The sequence below is a fragment of the Hylobates moloch genome, unplaced genomic scaffold (genome assembly GCF_009828535.3).
Source record: "Hylobates moloch isolate HMO894 unplaced genomic scaffold, HMol_V3 SCAFFOLD_2, whole genome shotgun sequence".
NCBI classification, from domain to species: Eukaryota; Metazoa; Chordata; class Mammalia; order Primates; family Hylobatidae; genus Hylobates; species Hylobates moloch.
In genome coordinates, this window is record NW_026652277.1 from 30,745,993 (window position 1) to 30,766,883 (window position 20,891).

The 20,891-nt window shown below is 32.8% G+C and overlaps 1 protein-coding gene across 1 annotated transcript in view; it reads right to left on the reverse strand.

Annotated features, from left to right (window-relative positions):
* Positions 1–20,891, reverse strand: part of BANK1 (B cell scaffold protein with ankyrin repeats 1) — a 286,830-nt gene that overhangs the window by 179,694 nt on the left and 86,245 nt on the right. The window contains exon 6 of the mRNA XM_032177982.2: positions 9,735–9,840. Within this exon, the coding sequence (XP_032033873.1) occupies positions 9,735–9,840 (106 nt within the window). The remainder of the gene's footprint in view (positions 1–9,734; positions 9,841–20,891) is intronic.

Below are 20,891 nucleotides of genomic sequence, written 5' to 3' on the forward strand. Positions count from 1 at the left end.
AGTCAAATTAGTAAGTATAGATTAAATCATCTACTTTAAAAATATTTTAAAATTGCAATCCTAACTAAAGCCCACATCATGCTAACTTCCAAATACGCTTTTTACAAAACAAATTGAAAATTACAAGCTAAACAATATTTATAATAATTTATTTCTTAGAGAAATATAAAACCTTAATAGCATTTTTAGAAAAACAGTATTGTTAGAATAATATTTCAACTAAACATCCATTATATTCCTACAAAAGTAATTTCCATTTGCATCTTGTAGATAATGATCACGAGGAAGATAATTTCTTATAGGCAGCCAGGTGTCATGGGTAGATAGAGGTCATGCTTATTTTTCAGATTTCTGTTATTGTCAAAAGTTTGTTCTGTAAGAATGTATGAATAATTCTCATCTTTCCAGGTCACATTTTCAGCTTCCAAGATGACTCAAGTCAGAAACTGATACTTAGCCAGATAGGAATGGTGTAAAAGTGGCTGGAGATGGGCTGGGCGCAGTGGCTCATGCCTGTAATCCCAGAACTCTGGGAGGCTGAGGTGGGCAGATTACGAGGTCAGGAAATCGAGACCATCCTGGCTAACACGGTGAAACCTTGTCTCTACTAAAAATACAAAAAATTAGCTGGGCGTGTTGGCAGGTGCCTGTAGTCCCAGCTACTCGGGAGGCTGAGGCAGGAGAATGGTGTGAACCCAGGAGGCAGAGCTTGCAGTGAGCCGAGATTGCACCACTGCACTCCAGCCTGGCGACAGAGCGAGACTCTGTTTCAAAAAAAAAAAAAGTGTCTGGAGATAATGCAGCCAACTACTTCAGCTTTCAAGCCTTGTTTGCTTTTTATCATCTGCCTCTTGATGCTTGTGTTCTCCCACTTTTTGAGTTTTTGAGTTCTTTGCCTAATCTGTTACTTCTTTTTTGATGCATCTGCTATTCTATCCTTTGTATTTCACATGAACTTGTTCATAATTTGTCCTATAGCTTCTAGTCATGCCTTTCCCAATATTTGTGCATCTTAACTCAGTCTTATTTATCTGACACAAACTCTGGAGATGCTTAAAATAGGGAAAGGGTATACAGCAAATGAAACCGAGGTTCACTACATTGGAAAACGAGCAAAAAAGCAGTGAATTGAAATTTTACATAGACCTGTTCTACGTTTTATCTGGATAGCTCTTGTTCCTCTCCACTCATTAACATCTTGCATTGTCTCAATCAGTCTGCATTCCCATCTGTTTTTAGATATTTTGTGGCTTTATACATTTGGGGTACATAATGAATCAGAATTCTAATTCTTTATCTTCCCAGGCATTTGCTCTATAAATAATACCTATTGATACTGAGTTTCATGAGAAACCAATATATCTACATTATTTTCACGGCACAAAGAATTGGGAGTACCTAGATCCATGGGGGCACATTTCTAGCATTAATGGATGGTGTTGTGTATATCACAAGTTATTTTGTGGCTTTTTTTCACTTCTCTCTGGAGTAGGACATGACATAGTTGATAATTTTCTTCTCTCAGAAACTTTATCTTCAGTTGGCTTTTAAAAGACCTTCAGTGGCTGCTTCTTCTCAGTCTCTTTATGGAAATTTCTCTCCCAGGCCTCTAAATACAACAATGTGTAGGACTCAGACCTTTGCCCTGCTCTGTCCTCTCTGCAGAATAATCTCATTTAGGCTATGGCTCTGAATATCACATATGAGCTCCTTCCTGGGTGTTTGACTTATGTACTTAATACCAACCAATTTATTATCTTTTAATTAACATAGCCTAAGTAGAACTTTTGATCACACTGTCAAAACTGTTCTTGCCATAGCACCTCTATTTCAGTTAACAGCATTGATACTTATTTTATTTATATTTTTATAAACATGTCTTTAGTTACACACAGACCCATCCTCTCTTTCCTTCATCTGCAGTCTATCAGTATGTCCCACAATCCTTACTTTCAAAGATCTACCAAGCTCAAGCAAATCTCTTCACCTCCACTGCTACCACCCAGGTGACAGCCACCTTCAAGCCTCTCCTGCCACTACTAGGACAGCCTCCCATCTGGTGTTTCTGCTTTCATTTTTACACACCATCATCTATTCTCTGCGTAACAGCAAGAGTAATATTTTCTCTTATGTAATTAGATGATATTGATGATATTAAGCAATGTGTAAAATCCTCGCATGGCTTTTCATCACTTCCTAACTCTCTATCCTCTCACTTTATTTTTCTCATAACCCTTATCACTATTTGCAATGGTCTTATTTTGTTGCTACTGTTTTGTTACTCTGTTACTCTCAATGACTTAAATAACATTTTCATGAAGAAGAACTTTCCTATACAGGCCGCCTGTTTCTGGAGCACCTAGAAGAGTGGCTCTTAGTTTGCACTTGTTACATAAATGAATGAATAAGATTGCTTAATAATCTTTCACATCAAGGTGTTTCTAATTGGGAGAAAAAACTAGGTCCACAGGCTTACCTTTTTCATCTATAATTACAGGGTCCTCTACGATTTCAGAATATGTGTTGTTATGGTAATAGAAATGGGCTGAGAGGGGATTATAAAGGTCATCGAAAAGTGGAGAAGGGCTTACCATTCCTAAATGCTTATTCCTTAAAGCTGGACTCAGGATAGCACATTGCGTATGCTTCGCAGTGTTAGGTTGCATCCTGAGGCCAAAAGATTTCTTTGACTCTGTAAGAATGTCCTGTCTTCTCTATCTATGCTCCTTGTATACTCAGGCCAGAGGTAATTCCTTGTCTGGGGAGTGATTCTAGGATGAAGAAGGCCAAATTCTCATCCTGGTATCAACCTTGTTGTTTAGTTTTTTTCCTTTTTTCTCTCCCTTCTTCTTTCCTTCCTGTTTTGTACTCACAGCCTCCAACCACAGTATGTTTGCAGGCATATCTTTTCAAACTTCACATCTGGGGAAATATAGAATCTTTGAAGAAACATTGTAAATGTGAATAATAATAGTATAATTTTGAAAAAATCTTTTTTTGGTTACTCAGGTAAAAAAAATTTGAAAGATTCAAACTGGATGTTTTATTTTATATTATTTGATTCAAACTGAAGCATCAGTTCATAAAATTAGCTTGAGAATATGCTAAAATTATTATTGGCAAGAGATGTGAAAATCTGTACTTGTGGGTTGTATTAGCAAAAAAATGGAGTGGAAAAATCTATAATTTTACAGCCAATTTACATGCCAAATCTCCAATTTAATCACTAGAAGTTTTTATAATATCTTATGTATACATCAATCCCTAATTTAGTGTATTTACTTAATGATGATGTGTTTGTTACTAATTTGAAATGAATTTACATGACTACATTTTTCCCTACCATCTATTACTTTTCATCCCAGAAAAAATACTCTTGCCCATTTTTTTTCTTTTACATTGATTTCTTCACAGCTTCTGATTTTCTTCTCAGGTGGTTTAAAATGCAAATGGAACAGGTCCCTAAAACTTCATGCTTTGCAAAATTCATATACTGGAAAAATATCTCAAAAAGCTTTCTTATAAAATCTCCTCAGTGTTGATTTTATCTTTTCCTAAGTTTCTTTTCAGAGAGTAGTAATTCCTCACTTGCTAAAAGTCTTCCTTCTCTGTAGAGCCATGATACATTATATAACATTTGGTTCCATCCCACAAGTATCAAAGAAAGGGGCAGTCACCAATGATTTAAAAACATAATTTTTAAATAAGATTTTTGATGTTAAAAAAAACCTTAAGATAAATAGGAATAAATGTAACAAAGATTGTCAAAAGTTTTATAAAATACAATATTTTTTGAAAGATGTAAACAGATCCAAAGAAAGTATCTTTTTTTTGCCAAATTAATTTATAATTTTATTTCAATTTTCTAGAGTTTTTCATGGAAAAATGACATACTGATCTTAAATACCAGAGGACAAATATAGGAAGTAGAACAAAAATCATTTAAAGAAAATTAGTGGCCAGCTCTAATACATACCAAGATTTATTATAAAATTTAATTATATGCTCACATAAAATATCGTATAAAAGACAAGCCACTAATTAAGTACACATTTGCAAATGTGAAAAACTGACAAATAGTTACTATTTAGAATAGGTATAGTGAAAAAGAAAACATTTTCAAACTTCAATAAGAAGATAACAACTAATAGAAATAAATGAAGCCCATTAAATGGAAATTCACTAAGAAAAATCAAACTTAATAAACAGAAGATGCTCAACTATGTTTGTAATTAAAATATTATTTAGAGAGTGAGATTCTTAACAGCTGTCAGATTGGCAAAAATAAATAGCTTTACAATTCTTAACATAGAAGAGATGTTGAACAATGTCACAATACTGCTAGTGAAATTGTTAATCAGTGCAAACATTTTGGATAGAAATTTGAAAATATCTAGCACTGTAGAATATGTACGTATCTGTTTAGAACAGAAATTTCACTGATACATAGCTCCATCCCATAGGTATCAAGGAAAGGAGCAGCCACAAATAATTTAAAAATATAATTTTTAAATAAGACTTTTGATGTTAACAAACTCATAAGATAAAGAGGAATAAGTCTAACCAGGGTTTTCAAGGTAATTGTATCTCCTGAGAAATTATTAACATATGCATAGGGTTTCATATGCAAGATTGTTCATTGTAGCATTACTTGCAATGATAAAAAATTGAAAAACAACACTAGTATTTATTAGTAGAACAGATACATATTCTGTGTAATCAACCAAAATAATCCTATAGAACATTTAAAATGATGACCTAGATCTACATATATACATATACAGATATAAAGAATTTATATGGATAAAAAATAATAAGTTGAAGGAAAAAGTATGATATAATTTACATAAAATTTACAAAATTGTACAAAATATATGTTAGTCATGAAAACAAATACACATAGTGAAAGGATGAAGAACACAGGAATGATTGTCAAGAAATTTAATTAAAATAATGGTTAATTTTCAAGGTGTAGAATCACAGAGCGAAATAGAGAAATTCAATTAGATCTATAATGTTTTATTTCTTAAGAAAAAAAGATCTGAAGCAAAGTGTTAAGATCTGACAAAGCTACAGGGTGTTCTTCATATTATTGTCTATATTTTTCTGCATGTTTAAATTATTTAATTATATAAAAAAGACAATCCAATGGACAGTTAGTTCTCTTCCACTGAGTTAGCAAATGATCTATTTTCTGTGAACCTAAAGATATTACCAGTCTCAGGCAAGTCTTAGAGCTACAGTTACCACCACATAATGTATTGAATATCCAGTTAATGCTCCACATTTCAAAGACATATTTGGAGATAATATTCTGAGTTAATACTTTAACAATTCTGGGTGATCATCTGCTGTCCTCTTTCAGATTAAAATATTGCTACCAATTATAAATGAATATATGCTTTGACATGCTTTTCTATGGCATGGGTTCCACTGAACCAGTTCTTTCTAAGTGAAGGTAGATATTCTGGGAAAAAAACCTACTTTACTTTTTCCTAAATTAATTGCCACTTAGATAACTGAACCGGCAACTGTAGCCCCTTTAAAAACAAGCATTTTTTTGTATAAATTTATGAGGTACAAGTGCCATTTTGTTAAATGCGTAGATTTGTAAAAAGTAAAAATAAAAACAAGCTAAGCTATATTTTTTCCTGTCCATGACAGGAGATTCTCTGCATTATCCAGGCTTTGGAAGGGCTCTGAAAAGAAGTTATGAAAATTCTTGGATCTGCTGCAGTGAGATTTATGAGACTCTGCAGCAGGCTTGAAACTCAGAATAGGTGAGAATTGCAGAGGGGCTAAAGCAATTGTGTTTGCCTAAGTGTGCTGTTCTGCATCACCATCACACCAAGTCATTTTTTTAATGACAGCTCATAGCATGTGTGTTCATATATAAATCTACAACCAAAACAGAAGTTGCTTAAAATAATACTCATACTTGAAGTGATGCACTCTGATATTTTCTATTCGAGTACTGTATACATCAGCTCAAAATTGCCTATCATAATCTTTTATATTGACTTCACAGTTGCTGATGATTCACACACTAGAAAGTTGTTCGTGAATTAGTTCTATGGCTCGCGTGTTCAAAAGCCCTGTATTGCATTAATATATCAAGTTTATTTAGAAACCTGGTAAGATTCTACTGCCAGAGAGAACTTCTTTGTATGGAAAATTCTTGTCAATGGAAAGCACTAATTTTAAATTAATAATGAAGCATTACAAGGTAAGAGAACATTAAAGCAGAATGTTATTTGTTATGTATTTTCCCTCTTATTTCCACCCACCCCTATAATGCAAGAAAACATGAGTGTATTGTCTAGAGAGGAATAAAAAATGACTAAGACATATTGATGTGGAATGGTATTTTACTTACTATAAATGAAGTGGCAGGAAACTAAACCCAGAATTTACCAAAATAACTCTAAATAGAGGATGCGGCAATAATAAGATTTTTTGGTTGATACAGCATTTCACTCCATACTTTTAAAGAACCATAGGTATCTGCAGGTAATTCTATGACAAATCCTTGGGGTAGGGTAATCTCAACGTATACTTTCTCAATTCCTTATGATTATGTTCTCTCAGAGAGACTCAATTTCTCAATTTCCCATAGCTAACATATAGAGAAATAAATAATAACTGTTTAATAAATAAAATAGTTCACCAAATAGAGATCTGTCCTCAGGGATAGATACCTGGGGTAACACCTGATTCATGGTTTGCTGAATTTACCTCTCAGAATGCCTCTAGTAGGTTCTTCAGCAACCCACCATTTCTCTCTCCAATTCTCTTGATTAATACATGTATAAAGGTAACTTAAACCCTATCAACTTGAACATTATGAAACACAGGTGCAAAGTCTTAAAGACTAGATATTCTGAAGCTGACATTGATCCAAGACTATTGGGTCAAGGAGGCAAGCAAAACCCTAGCTGAGTCATATGCATGTCTTTATTGCATATTCTTATTACATATATTATGTTATTTTGTATTTTAATTAGAAATTAGAGCTTAATGTTATGGAGATTCTTTGGCTCTGTTATATATAGGTTTTATAACATCTGTTATGCAGTAATACCCAGCAATAATGCTTCTGAATGAGTTATCTGTATTATAGTAAACTTTTCATTTTTAGCTTTAAATTTTTTTTAATTTTGTAACTTTTTTCAGATACAAAATTATCATTAAATTATAGTGATGGTTCAAAACTTTCATATACTATTATCTTTATAACCTTTGTTAGGAGAGGGTAATATTTTTTTGTGTCAAAATTCAATATAAGGAAGAATTATTTTGCTGGTCTATAATACATTGAAGCAATTAGGGGCTAGTAAATTTGACTGCCCATTGAAATCACCTGGGAAACTGTAACAACTACTGATGGCTGGGACCTACTCCCAGATTAATAAATTGGTATAGGGTATGGCTTGGGCATAGGATGTTTTAAAAGCTACACAGGTGATTGCAATATGCAGCCAAGTTTGAGAACAATTGCTCTAAAGTCTTGGTACCTAGTGAGAGGTCTGAGGTGTAGCAGCATCAGCTTCACCTGGAAGCTTCTTAAAATGCAAACACTTAGAATGTACCCCAGCCCTGCTGAACCAGATTCATATTTTCAGGGGCTCCGATATAACCCATCCATAGTTCTCCATCTATAAAAATAAGGGGCCACAATTGTCTCAGCTTTTTTAGCTCTAAAATTCATATTCCACAATCTAAACAGGATACTGAGAGGCAGTTTTAATCTCATTTGGAATTCTTTACATATAAAAACAGGAGACCAAAACCATGCCATCTTCTCCATCTCCACAATTTTGATTCCAGAAATCTAAGCAAATATAATCCTGAGGAAATGTGTAAAATTGTGTCATAATTCCATCTTCACACCATTGTATGCACTTTCTCTTGCCTAGAATTCCTTTTTCCTTTCTCTGTCTTCATTGGTTCCCTAGCTTGAATGAAGGTTATGACTAGGATCAAATCACTCAAGACAAGCGATTATAGGAGATGAGGAGATGGGTCAATTAACAAAGCCACGAGGTGAGGAGTGGTTTGTGGAACAAAAGTTCCTAATTAAGACTTTTGAAATAATTTCCAAATAGAACTAGCCTGTTACCTAGCCTGCTTTTTATTCAATGAAGTATACATTGGAACATCATTCAAGCCAGCAAATACATTTACAATAACATTAATTTCTGATGGTTGTATTAATAGATGCACCAAAATTTACATAATCAATTATCTATCTTTGGAAGATTATTTTCATTCTTTTGGCAACTATAATTATTTAAGAACTAGGTAAAATCCCAGTTCCTTTTTGAAGCACACCTTGAAAAATAATGTACCCTTTATCTAAAATTCTATTGTTAATCACTACCACAAAGTTTATCTCATTGATTCTTTCTATAAATACATGTATATTATTTGTTTTTCCAGTTAAATTATGTGTCGTATTCGTATGTAAAGAATCATATCATGTTCCTTTTCTATTCTCATCTAGTATTTAATTTTGTAAGTGAATTACATGTTGTTAAATGTATATTGGAAACAAAAATAAAATGTCGCTAATTTCACAAGAGTATTTATTCACAGCTAGCATACTATTGGCTTTTCTTCCTAATGGAACCTCACCCTTATGCAGCTTCTCACATATCTAGGTGAATCACAAGCAGTTGTGCCTTAGGACTCCTACTCTTTTCTTATTGCTGTCTTGAAGCCTTCCAGGCTGATGACAAAACTGTTTTAAATAGCACAGAAACCCTACAGAAAATAAAACCCTGCTCATTAATTTTTAACATGTCAACATTAGACTTATCATATTCTTTAGCTTCATGTCTGTCATATTCACCATTACATGTCTGCTTTAGGGTTTCACACATAGCAGGCATATAAATGAATTATAAACAGTATGTCAACAAACTGTGCAGGAACAAAAAAAAAGTTCTAAAATATACTACTGACCTCACGATGACATCTGGAAATACAATTTTTCATGTATATCTCCTACATACACTTTTCTTGATATTTGTATATTTTTAACCACATATATAATACACAGTTGTTGTAGAAAATACAGATTCAATGAGGTGAAACAAGATGTAATATTTGAAATTGCACAACCCAAACATAACTACTGTGAACATCAATTTTTATATATAAACTTACCTGTCCAGATCATCAATTTATATATATAAACTTATATGCTATTAAATGTACATGTACTTTTTTAAACAGATGATCACACTCTCTCTCTGCTACATAGCCTGCTTTTTATTCACTTAAGTATACACCAAAACATCACCCTGGCAAGCAAATAAATTTATAATAATATTAATTTCTGGTGGTTGCATTAATAGATGTATGAAAATACGTATAATCAATTACTTATCTTTGTAACATATTTCCACTTTTTGGTTGTTATAAACAATGATATGATGAATAATTTCTATCATAAATGAAGTTGCCCAAACATTTCCTTAGAGTAAAAGTCAAGAAGTAAGCTTTTTAATTGCAAAAGTTATATGCATTTTTAAGGCCTGAGATAAAAAAAAATTACCAAATGAACATTCAGAAGTTTGTACTAATGTACCCTTTCACTAGGAGTCAGGAGTTGTCTAAATCATCTCATCAGCAGTGCAGCTACCTATATTTTTGGTTATAACATTTATTAAAGAGTTACATAGAATGGAATGTGATATAAAGAATAATTGATGCAGCTGGAAAATACTCACACTTGTTTTGAGAGTAAATTTCAGTTTGAAGAGATTGGAACTCATAATATGGTATCTCATGTTTGAATATGGATGTAAGGACACCATCAAGTTCTTCAATGCTATTCTGTTTTCAAGTGGAAAAGAAAATTTTCACTAGGTTAATTATTTACATAGAAACTCATTTTAGTGCAATTTAACAAAAATTTATTAACTGGAGTAAACAATGGCTAATCTTTAGTAATACTGATAACTTTTTAGAAAGAATAAATCAAAACATAAGGGCCTTGTCTAAAAACCAATTATTAAGATAACAGAAAAATGGATTCAAGAAATAAAAGTCTTTGCTTTTGGATAACAAACTATAACTTTGCTCAAATATAAATTTTAAAGAGAATTACAATAGGTCAAGGATAACCATGAAGTTTATTTCAATAATAAATTTTGGTAAAAATATATTTTGCAGTTTAATAAACGAAATAATAAAATGATGAGTCTTTTTCTTCAACTTAAGGATCGGAAGTGAAATGGTCTTGTTATATTATTGCCGTGTCTAAGTGAGGGAGAATATTTACCTTGGCCTTTCTTTTCCCCTGCAGATACAGAGTAACTATATTCTACTCTATTTCTCTAACCTAAGCATCTTGGGAAGAGCCATCCAGTATTCTAGTGTTCTACTGCCCATGATATAACCTGTTACAAAGACTAGTATTCTTTTCAAGTTGTGTTATGTCATGCTATGACTGGGATGAAATTGCTCAAGACACAGGTGTTTACAGCTAAGGAGGTGGGCCAATCAACACAGTCATGGGATGAGGAGGGAACTGTGGAACAAAAGTTTCTAATTAAGAGTTTTGAAAGGATTTCCAAAAATAAAACTATAAATATTGTCAAGACATAGTCACAAATTAAATAACTGTACTGAAAAAAAGATATTTTTGTTCCTTTATTTCTTAATTTTTCAGAATTCTGGGTGCAAGTAATAAAGTGGTTTAGGTCTCCCTGGATTTCTTGAAAGTCGTGCTAAGAAGTGTAAAGAAGGAATGAAAAATCGTTTTCTCAACTTGTAGCTATGTAATGCATAACAAAACCCAGCATTCATAAGCATCTAGTAAACATCACAGACTGTGCAAATATAATCTTAGCTCTGGATTATATTTTTTTAAAAAAGAAGGGAAAATGTGACAACAAGCTCTGCCTTCCAAAAATTCAGTAATGTAATCACATGTGGGCAATGAAGAGTCCCAGGCACCCTGTTGAAAGTCACTATGAGTTAGGTGTAGTGTGGGCAAAAGGAAACTGCCTCAATTGCACGAAGAAAGAACTGGCCAGCAAAGGCTTTATGGAAGACATGCTCCAAACTGAGACGATCATACACACAAGGAGCATTCTAGACTAAACAAACAAATTGCATATAGGCATGTAGGTATCATATGCATGGCCTGGTTAAGGACTCTAGGTACTTCCATAAGAAAAAGAAGAATGAGAGATAAAAAAGAAGTGGGCATTTCAAATAGGGCCTTGAACACCTGATAAGTTTGCAATTCATTTTCTATGCAATGAGTAACAGTTTCAGGCCTATAAAGCTTAATGTGGAAACATTTATAATGTGAAATAAATTAAACTTATTTAGGTTTCAGCATAATTATGATTGTTTATGTAGTTGAGTATTTATATTCAGTGGAACCTATCCTATAAATGAAGATGACACAATTTTATATTAGTTGTTATTACTGTTTTAATCTCTTCAGGAAGCCTTTGAAAGGAGCAGTGGGGCAAAAAATTATTGGTAATATGTTGACACTTTATACTAAAGCTAAAAAATGTGTTTTAGTGATACAAACTGATGAAAGAAATTTTAAATATATGAAAATCATAACATTAGTTTGTAAATTTTCTTTAAAATTTGTCTCAATGGCCGTGACAGTTCTGCATAGCATATTATTTAGCCATTGACATTTTTACAGGAGGAGATCCATCGCTATTTCTTTTTAAAAATATACAAAATCTAGTGGGTAGAGATTGGTGTGGCATAGAGTTATTACACTCATGTATAAGTTAGGCATAAAATAGCTTCTGGGATTCCTTCCAGATCTGAGATTCTAAAACACAGATGAGAATTCAAAACAGCAAGAGTTCCCACTAGGAATATGAAAACTACATTTCTCATGGAGGGTACCACAGCACTTTAACGAGAGAAATGCTATAGATAATATAGTTGAATTTTTAAAATAAAGTAGCAATGTATTCAGAATGAGGGAAAAAAGGTCACCACATAGACAAAGACAACTAATTAAGAAAGAATATGGATAACTCCTAATATTCCAGCCCACCATAGTTAGTTGAATCTAACCACTTCTATTTTAATTTAATAATCATACTCCTAGTATTATGCTTGCATATAAATTAGTGGTATATAACACAAAACAAAGATGTGAAAAATCACAGAAATGGCTATGAAAAATAATTCCAAGATTTCTCCTTAGAAGACAACCTAATCAAAAATATCTGACTGGAGTAGTTATGCTTCTTTTAAAATTATGTTTCAAAGACACAATATGCATCCTTTCTAAACATTGGCTTTGAAATTTTAAAATGATATAAATTAGAATTTTTCTCTTCTTATAATAAACTATGCAACCCAAAGAACATTTGATGAAGGTGATACAATTGTACCAATCTTTCAAAAAGAAAGATTGAAGTAAAATAGTATAAAGTTTGCTCATCAAAAATCACATTCATCCTAAGACTTTAGTTAATGAACTTGATGTGAAATTAAGAACAGAACAAAATGATGAAATTATATTAGTGTTATTATTTTGTTATTGAACAAATTAAATACATATCCATAATAAATACATATATATACGTATACATGCATACATGCATCTGTATTTATTGAGAATATTGGAAAAAGAAAAGAGAAAACAGACTGAGAAATGAAATAGCCAGAAGGCTGGTTAAAAAACAATGCTTTATGTTTATGAAGAAAGTGTTAGACTACTCCCACTTAAAAATCATTTGCATATGTATTTATAAATCACAACTCTATTTGAATCTGAAAGTGTTATATAAATCTACACTTATTTCTGATAAACAACTTTATTATTATGACTATTTCTTCCTAACTAGAAAATATAAATATAATAAAGATATAAATTATATTTTAAATAATATTCAGAATTATGGAATTTACTTCTGGAAAGATGTAGTAGTCCTACTTTCCTTTTTCCTCTCCCTAAATACAAATAAAGTGTCCAACTTTCAGTAGAAAATCACTTTTCATATGAAGTACCTGGAAGACCACAAATTGATTGTAAAGAAACAACCAATAAAAATGCCAAAACCATAAGGAAAAAGATGTTAGAATTATCTGTCAAAGGTTTGAAAACAGCTCTGGTAAAAAAAGTAGTTCAGCAAGCAATTATTATCATGCTTGAAAGAAATAAAAAATAGAAAGCTTTATCAGGAAAACAGAAATTCTCAGCAAATAAATAGAAGATACAAAGAAGAGCCAACTAGGATTTTTAGAACTGAAAATACAGTAATCAAAATTATACCTCACTGGGTAGGCTTAACAGTGACATGAAGAGAACAGAGGAAACAATCAATGAACTTGAAGACAGAACAATAAAAATTACCCAGTCTGAACAATAGGAAGAAAATACACTGAAAGAAATAAGCAGTTTCAAGCACTTTTAAGACTATAACAAAAGATTGAACATTCTTGTGATCAGAGTCACAGGAAGAGATGAGAAACAGGGTGGGGATGAAAAAGTACACAAGGAAATAATTCCTAGAAACTTCCTGAATTTGGCAAGAGGCATAAATCTATTGACAGAGTCAATTCATCAAGAGGACATAGTAATCCTGAATATGTATGCACCAAAAAACAAAACTTCAAAAATACAAAGAAAATATTTTGAAAAAAGTGAAAAATGAATAAAACTTTATCTATATGGTAAAAACAGACTGCTAGAAGCAGCTATGAAGGACAGAAAGAAGTGGCAAAATATTTGTCAAGTGTTAAAAGAAAAGAACTATCAACCCAGAATCTTATGCCCAGCAAAAAATACCCTTCAGGACTGAAGAGAAAATCAAAGCATTTCTGATAAAGAAAAACTAAGGGAATCTGTTATCAGCCGATGTGGCCTAAAAAAATGGAGAAAGAAAAGTTCTCTAAACCATAAGGGTATAATGAAAGGAGACTTTTTGGCACATCGGAGAGCAAGAACACAGTAAGCAAAAGTATAGGTAAGTATGATAGGCCTTCCTTCTTCTCTTGAGTTTTCTAACTCATACTTGACAGTTAAAGATAAGGTATAACACTGTCTTATGTGTTCTAAATGTATGTAGTCAAAATATCTAAGACATTTATATTATAAATGAGGGATGGGTAAAGAGAAGTCAAAGGAGGTAGGATTTTTATACTTCACTCAAACTGGTAAAATGAAGACAGTGCTAGACTATAAGTTTTGTATATACAATATAATACCTACATCAACAACTAAAAAAGTTGTGCAAATAGATGCACTTAAAATACCAGAGATACATCAAAGTGAATTTCTTCAAAAAAAAAAAACACACAGGAAAGCAAGAAAAAAAAACAGAAATGAAAACAGAGAAAATTAAAAACAAAAAATAGAGTGGGTTTAAAAATATGATTTAACCATATGTTCTCTTTATAATAATAAATAATTATAAAATTTATTTATTTTTATAATAAAATTAGCAGGTTTTAATAATAAATAAAATTATAAATACTTTAATAATATTTATAATAAGTAAAATTAGCAGGTTGAAAGTAGAAGAATAAAACAGATACAGCATGCAAAAATTACAAAGGAAAGCAAAAATGCCTATATTAATATCAATAAAATAGACATCAGAGCAAAAAAAAATTACAGGAGACAGAAAGGGACATTATATAATGACAGAGTCAATCCATCAAGAGGACATAGTAATCCTGAATATGTATGCACCAAAAAACAAAACTTCAAAAAATGTGAAGGAAAAATGGACAGAACTGAAAGGAGAAACAGACAACTCCACAATGACAGTGATGACTTAAACATCTCTCTTTCTACAGTTGGTAGACAGAAAATCAGGAAAAAATAAAAAATTCAGACACACCATCATCCCAGTGATCTAACCCATCAGCATCAATCCACATACATAGACCACTCCATCCAGTAACAGCAGAATACATTCTTTCCAAGGGTTTGAGAAACTTATACCAAGATAGATCATATCCTGAGACATAAAACAAATATTAACAAATCTAGAATAATTTAAATCATACAGTGTCTTTTCTGACTGCATGGAATCAAACTAGAAATCCATAACAGAAAGATCATAGGAAAGTGTCCAAACATTAAGAAACCAAACAACAATGCTACTAAGTAATCTGTGGGTCAAAAAGAAACTCTGAACAGAATTTTAAAAATACATTAAACTGAATGAAAGTGAAATACAACATATCAAAATTTTTGGAACACAGCTAAAAGAGGGCTGAGAAAATTTTATGATACATTGGAAAAGAGAGAAAGTCTCAAATCAATTATCTAGGTTCCTACTTCAAGAATTCAGAAAAAGAACATAACAAACTCAAAGCAAGCAGAACAAGAGAACAATAACAGCAGAACTCAAAATCGAAAGTATGAAAACAACGAAGAAAAAGTATAGTAACAAGTGCTTCTTTTAAAAGATCAATAACATTGACAAACTTCTAGCAAGACTTACAAAGAAAAATAGGGAGAAAATGCAGATTACAAATATCACAAATGAAACAAAAGATATCAATACAAACCCTGCGGACATCAAAAGAATAAAAGGGAGTATATGAACAATTCTACATACACGAGTTTGATGATTTAGAAGAAATGAACCAAGTCCTTGAAAAACACAAACTACCATAACACACAGTCCCTTTCTATATAAACTACAACTATATACGAATGTACAATTATCTAAAAAATAAGTTTAATTAAATACTAACAATCCCCCCAAATATTTATTACACAAAACTGAATTCCTTGAGATATATAGATATTTATATAAAAGCACCCCTTCGAAGTTGGATTTCACTCCTCTCTTTGATGAGGGTGTGAACACTGAGCAAAACGGCATCGAGAGGCTGTCTTTGAAAGCATTAGGACAGTATTACATAATGTAAATAGCTGGGAAGCATTTCAGATCATTGGAGTGCTGTAAAAGGATATATGTTATAGGAATAAGCATGCAATGAACAGATTGAAACAGTTTAACTAATAGTAATAACTACCACATGTGGAGCACTCCTAATGTGCTAGGCTCTATATAACCTATCTCTAACTTTTATAACATCCTGCAAGGTAGATTTTTCTAAATGTCTACTTTTATAGAGGTGATAATCATGGTACAAAAAATTCAGTAACACCCAAATTGGCAGAGCTAATAAGTGGTAAATAAAGATTCTAACTTAGATCCTTACATTCTAAACACACTAAATTTAATCCTGCATTCTAATCATGGAGAGAAGAATAAAATCTGAAATAGTATTTAAGTAAAGAATAAATTACGCTCCCATGACTTCAAGATCACCACTGCAGTTCCCAACATTATACTGACGTTTAGCCAGAAAGAGGGAGGAAAGTGATGTGTGTGGGAGGTGGGGGTACTGGGAGAGGGGGATACAGCCAACCATATCTATTCTTTTTCTTTGTGTAATCAGAAAAGCAAAAGTTTCAAAGATGTCCCCTTGTGTCTTGTTGTTGAAAACTCTCTCACATGTCGTGTCTAACTGCAAGGTTAAAAATGTTGGAATCTGGTCTTTCTAGCTTCCATAAATGGAGGTAGGCCAAGAAGTATCTAAAAGGAAAGTCAACGGTTGAGCTGAAAACAGCCTTGCTCTTCTTCTTACAACAAATTGCTGTGCTTGTTTAAGTTTCACTAGTAAAAGAAAGGTCATCTTGTTTGTTCCTCTGTTCTTAAATGTGTGCCATGAAAAAGAGCCAAAACAGCCATTTAAAGTGAAATTTGATAAATAGTTTACATATCTTTAAAAAAATCTTACTGTAGCTTGTAAAGAAAATGATAGAAAAAAAGAGCAAAGCAAATGTTTTCTAGGGTTCTGTAAAGATTTTTTTTAAACTTTATACGTGCTCAGCTCAAAGCAGTTAATTTAAAATAATAATGTAAATGTATAAATCTAAAAGAAATATTTTCTTTTATCAACTTAATTTTCTGTTTTGAATGAATCATTGAATTGCAATATCTGTGACTATAAATACAAAAACAAATATATAAAACAATGTAAATGATTTTATATGTATTATTGATTAGGTTTTCATATAGTCGTAGAACCTCTTTAAATACTTGCAAGTAGTATTATAACATGAAGAAAATATGTTTTGAGATTCAAGGAATCTGCATTTAAATGCCTGCTCCAGGACTCTTTAGCTATGAATCTCAATAATAATTAACTGACAGAATTTTTTAGAAGTTTAAATGTAAATGTTAAATGTAATCTTGTAAATGTAGATATGCAAGATTTCCAGTAAAAATTCTATTTTCTCTAAATACTATTATGTGAACTCTTAGATACAAAAACTCATGAAATGTAATCATGATATAAGAAGAGCATGTAAGTCTAGCAATAAGGAGATGTGACCCTCCAAACTGGCTTTTCCACTGACAAAACACATAGTCTGTTTATTATTTCTAAATTCTTAAATTAAATAACACATAACTTTTAAATTAGTTAGAATGTAGATTTTGCTATTGCAATACAGAGACCCAAAGTGATAGTGGCTTAAACAAGAAAGAAACCCTGGATTTAGGCATCCAGGCCCTTTCTGTCTAGAGTTTCACTGTTATATATCATCTTCATGGTACAAGAAGGTTCATCCATCACTTCCTTGTTGGAATTCAAACCAGTCAAAAGAAAAAGCCAGTGAGGGAGAGAGCATGACTCCACTTGTCTTTTACAGACATGACCATAAATTTGCACATATTGCTTCCACTGACATGCCATGCCATTGGGCAACACTTAGTCATATGGCTACACCTAGCTTCAAGGGAGGAAATGCAATATTTCCATGTGCTCAGATGAACGTTATATTATGCTGTAAGAAAGGAAAAAAAATACTGGGGAATGACAGTATCCCCATCAATCATGCAAAATCCATGAACATCATAATTTATGTAAAGACAATCTGATAAACGTTTTCTTAATACACTTCTGGAGTAATGACTGAAGCTTGATTGTGCTGAGTTTTTCAACATGCCCCCCCAATATATTGTTAATTCCTAATGTCAAAAGGTCTCAAATTTTAACATGACCAAACTTGAACAGACTCATTAATTGAGATACTTAATGACATTCATAATGTGAGAGACAAATCAAAGTGTTTCTATTGTAGGCATTAAATAAATCATAAGAACCATGCCCTTTCTTACCTTTGCCTCTTTTTAGTAACCATTTTGTAACAACGTACTGTTAAATATAAGAAGTTTTAAAACAAATATAGCAATAACATACTCAAAACAATGTCTCTCAATAATGCTTTCTATAAATGATGCTATGATTTATTGAAAATATTTTAGAAATTTCTTTTTTAGTTTGTTTTGGGAGCTAGGTTACAAGCTATGTGACAGAATCCATCTTGTTTATATCCATTTGATTCTTTCCTTTCTGGCCCTTCCCTTCTTTGCCTTGCTGTTTCTGCTTCAGCCAGTAGTCCCACTGCCTCCTAAGAAAGGGGCTGCGCCTGTGCTAGTGGCAACTGGAACAAAGGCCTCTAATAAGTGGATCACTTAAAACTGGGTGGGAAACTTAATATATAAAATTATTTCACCTCCTATTTGCCCAACAAAATATTTATTGAGCAGCCATGTGTCTTACAGTATCCTTGGTCCTGGAGATAAAACAGAGAACTAAATACAGCCATGTACTGTATAAGAATATTTTGGTCAATGACAGACCTCATATACAACAGTGGTCCCAAATTATAATAGAGCTGCCTATGGATGCACCTTTTAAAAATATTTTATATTACATTTTAATTGTATTTTCTATGTTTAGGTATGTTCAGATATACAGCTATTTCCTATTGCGTTATAGTTGCCTACACTATTCAGTGTATTAACGTTCTATACACATTTGTGGTCTAGGAGCAACAGGCTATACTAGGCCTAGGTGTGTAGTAGGCTATACTCCTAGCCTAGGTTTGGATAAGTACACTGAGTGATGTTTGCACAATGCTGAAATTGCTTAACAATGCATTTCTCAGAACATGTTCCCATTGTTAGCCAATGCACAACTGTAGATAGTTATCTTTGCTCTTACTGACCATGGTAATGAAAGGCAGGCATTAATCTGAGACATGTCACACACATAGATGTCAAATTAGAACGTGATCAGTTTTACAAAGAGATATACAGGGAGTTGTATAAGATGAGGGAAGGATTCACTGAGGAAGAGATACTAGAATAAAGAATTTAGAGGAGCATTTAGAATTAACTAGGTGAAAATAGTGAAAATAAAGGGGGAACTGGAAAAGTGCTTCAGTTAGATAGAGGAGCCCATGCAAAGTTCCCTGTAGTAGACTGCATGGCATGGTCCGGGAAATGAGCAGACCAGTGTGCCTGGAATGCACAGGGAGAGGTAGAAAAGTGAGATTAAACTGGAGAGAAGGAGAAGGGACAGTCTTTGAAGGGCTACATGGCTCATGTCAAATATTTTAATTCACCCCAAAATTGGAATCCATTGAAATGCTGGAGCAGAATTACATGCTGAGAACTTTCTTTTTAAAAGAACCTCCCAGGCTGGGTGTGGTGGCTCACGCCTGTAATCCTAGCACTTTGGGAAGCCGAGGCCGGTGGATCACCTGAGGGCAGGCGTTCCAGACCAGCCTGCCAACATGGCGAAACCCCGTCTCTATTAAAAATACAAAAAATTAGCCGGGCGTGGAGGCAGGCGCCTGTAATCCCAGCTACTTGGGAGACTGAGGCAGGAGAATCGCTTGAACCAGAAGGGGAGAGGGCGCGGAGGTTGCAGTGAGCCCAGATCTCGCCACTGCACTCCAGCCTGAGTGACAAGAGTGAAACTCCGTCTCAGAAAAAAACAAAACAAAACAAAACAAACAAACAAACAACAAACCTCCCAGACTATGAATCTGGGATAGTAGGAGGCGTGCAAGAACTTATGGTGGAGGACCAATAAGGAGGCTATTATAGTAGGTTAGGCAAAAGAAAAAGCAATGGACTAAAGTGTTAGAACTGTTGAGATGTGAAGAGAAGTGACCAATATTTAGTAAGTAACATTGATATGTATTAGTATGGATTGAATTTGTAGAGTAAGGATGTAAGAAGACATTAAGGAGACTCTTATGTTTGAGGTTTTTAAACTGGACTGATGATGATGCATTTCCTGAGAGAGAGCACTAAAAAAATGGAGTTTAACGGGAATCCACATTTGAAATATACCTTAAGAATTAATGAGATAATATGCAGAGGGAATATTTATCAAGGAATAAACAGAGTCTAAGAAACAAAACTTGATCAATTAGGAGCTTTATTTTATAGGTCACAGAATGAAGAAACTACAAAGAATATTGAGAAGGAAGCACCACGGAAGTGAGAGGAAAACCAGGAAAAGATGACTCATGGAAGCGAAGAAAACAAAAAAAAAAATTGAATCAGGACAGTAACTTTGGTCAATGGTGTTAATTGCTGCTGAAAACTCAAGTTAAATTGACACGAAAAATGTCCATTGGATTTATTAGGAAAGACTTGAGCATAATTGATGTATACTCGTTTGTGTTTTGCTACCTAAGGTACCAAGGTTAACAAAATTAAATGGCTGAACTATAGGGAATTGGTGGGGAAGAATTCTTAGAAGTTACATTTTCCTTTTCAAAAATACTTCTTCTACTTATTTCCCGTGTCTTGATTTGGTTTACTGTAAAAGCATAATTTAAGAATTCCAAAGAGAGTTTTGAGTTTCCAAATTATATATCTACTTTATTTATCTTATTATTGATACTGTACTATAACTGTTATTAGTACAGAGGCCCACAAGATTGCATGGTGACTTTTAGAAAATACAAGCAAGCATATTTTTGGCATGGGAATTTTTTAGTTTTCTAATTTCCAAAGAGTTATTGATGATTTGAGGTTTGATCCTATCAGAAGCAG